We start from the raw sequence: 2,570 nt of genomic DNA on the forward strand, positions 1-2,570 counted from the left end.
ACTTCAGTTGCCTATGTTCTAAGCTCTGGAATTTGCTCCATAAACCTCTCCATCTGTTTCCTCCTTGAAACCTCTCTCTTTGACCCAAGCTTTTGGTCATCTTCCCGAATATCTCCTTATGTAGCATGGCATTAAATGTTGTTTGAGTAGGCTCCTGTGAAGCGACTTAGGACATTTCACTATGTTTAAGGTGCTACATAAATACAGGTTGTTGTTGTCATAGCCCTGCAATTTTTCTGCTTTAAGTATATATCCAATTCCATTTAGAAACTTATTAAGTCTGCTGCCACTGCCCTTTCAGCAGTGTATTCCAGATCACAACAACTTACTGGGTAAAAATATATTCTCCTCCTCTCTGGTCCTTTTGACAATTATCTTAAGTCTACGACCCACCTGCCAGCGAAAACAGTAACATCTTGTTTTTCTCCAATTAAAACCCCCACATAATTTAGAACACTACTTCCATTTATACGGCACCCCTCACGGGCTTAGGGCGTCCTGAAGAGCTGCAGCCAGCGAAGTACTTTTGTACTTTTTTTTTTGAGGGGGGGGGGGGGGGGGGTGTGAGTCGCTGTCGGAAGTGAGCAAATTTGCGCACAGCAAGATCCCACAAACAGCAAATGACCAGATCATTTTTTTTTAAGCGATGAGTTGCTGGAGGCATTAAATAGCGAATAGTGACTTGAATTTGTGTTAACTGGGTAAGTTTTTGTTGCAATAACACATTGGCAGAGGACCAGCACGTGTTAAAATCGCAGACGGTATTTGAATTGTATGTCGTGGGTGGGCTGCATGGTCCCAAAGCCCCAGCGGCTGCTGTTTATGGGGGGCATTTCTTCCTCGGGGTGGAGCAGCTCCAAGTCGAAGTAGGTGAGCATGAGGAAGACGAACTGCTTGAGCTCGTTGGTGGCGAAGAAGCGGCCAGGGCACATGCTGACGCCGGCCCCCCAGGGCATGTTGTAGTACTTGAGCCTCTGGCCGTCTTTGTAGAAGTCGCTCTTGCGGCTGCCGTCCGGGCCGAGGAAGCGGTCGTGCCTGAAGGTGTGGGGCTCAGGGTGGACCTGCGGGTTCATCTGGGCCGACAGGTAAGGGAAGACGGCCACCCGGTCGCCCTTGCGCACGGTGTAGCGCCGGCCGTCCCACATCCGCAGCTCCGTGTCCTGCAGCACGGCTCGGATCAGCAGCGGGGCGGCGGCCAGGCGCAAGCTCTCCTCCGCCGCGCTGTCCAGCACCGGGGTGTGAAGCAACATGTCCCGGCTCAGGTTGATGGGCGGCCCGCCAGCCCGGGCTTGCTGCTGGCTCTCCGCCAGCACCCGGTCCACCTCGGCCCGCACCGCCGCCAGGGCGCCCGGGCTCCGGAGCAGGTTCAGCAGCAGCCAGAAGGCGGAGGGGCCGGTGTTGCCCTGGGAGGCCCAGAGCAAGAGGAACATGTAGCGGCTCTGCATGTGAAGGGACACCGCCCGCTCCGACATTTGCCGCTGGCGCTCCCAGACCCAGCCGCTGATGTTCTCCCGCTCGCCCAGCTTGTCCTCCGACAGCAGCTCCCAGAACATCCGCTTCAGCCTCTCGGCCTCCACCTTCTCGGACGGCGGCAGCACGGCGTAAGCCAGCCGGGGGAACAGGCGGTCGTAGCGCCGGAACTGGGCGAAGATCTGGTCCGACTGCTGGCGGTCCCGCTGCCTGGCCCCCTCGGGGTCGCCCCCGGCCACCTGGTTGCCAAACAGCGACAGGAAGCCGGCCCGGAACACGATGTTGTAGCAGAAGTTGAACAAGCCGTCTTCTGTCCACTGCCTCGCGTCCCTGTCCTGGCCCAAGCCCTGGAGCATCAGGGTCTGCAGGTTGCCCATCATCGCTTGGGTCAGGTTGACCAGCCCGTCTCCCATCAGATGCTTGGCGCTGACATCCAGCAGCAACTTGTGGTCGTCGTCCCGGGCGTGGTAGCCGAACACTCTGGCCACCAGCTCCACCGCAAACTTCTCGAAGTCCAGTTTGGATCGCGACTCTTTCACCACGGCCCCGTAGGAGAGCGGGTCCATCAGGAAGGTGAAGTAATAGCCGGCGATCTGGACCGTGAAGATGTCCCCGTGCTTCTTCTCCATGTCCTGCAGGAACTTCGCCATGTTCCTTCGGAAAGACAAGACGTGCCCCAGCCAGGGCAGGTAGCCAGCATCTAATGGTGGCTCGTTGGGGCGCCGCCTTCTGAATGCTCCCAGGTAGTAAAGCACGGTGAGCAAAAGGATTGTCAGGGTCAAGAGAGCAGACACCAAGTAAGCCATGTCGCTGGGCTTCTGCAGGCTCAATGCCTCACGGGTTGTGTGATCTTAAGTTCCCTTTCCCACTGTGCCCACCGTGCTGTGGGGTGAATTATTCACTTGCCTGTTCATGCCCCGCTCACTGTTTCAATAAAAAAACGGTCTGTTACTAATTAAACGCCTTGCAGTAATTGCCAAAGCCCATTTCACAATGGTGCTCTGCCATGCATGTAAACACAGAATTAAAGTGCCCCAACCTCCCTGAATGTCCTCAAAGCAACTTCAGTCAAATTTTAAAGCAAGAGGATCATTTAAAGG

General features: G+C 55.7%; 1 protein-coding gene across 1 annotated transcript; it reads right to left on the minus strand.

Moving 5' to 3' along the window:
- Positions 1-564: 564 nt before the first annotated feature.
- On the minus strand, positions 565-2,276 carry LOC139264019 (5-beta-cholestane-3-alpha,7-alpha-diol 12-alpha-hydroxylase-like). Its single transcript, XM_070880122.1, has one exon. The coding sequence runs from the start codon at positions 2,274-2,276 to the stop codon at positions 747-749; it is 1,530 nt and encodes a 509-aa protein (XP_070736223.1). The 3' UTR covers positions 565-746.
- Positions 2,277-2,570: the final 294 nt, after the last annotated feature.

The sequence above is a fragment of the Pristiophorus japonicus genome, chromosome 5 (assembly GCF_044704955.1).
Source record: "Pristiophorus japonicus isolate sPriJap1 chromosome 5, sPriJap1.hap1, whole genome shotgun sequence".
NCBI classification, from domain to species: domain Eukaryota; kingdom Metazoa; phylum Chordata; class Chondrichthyes; family Pristiophoridae; genus Pristiophorus; species Pristiophorus japonicus.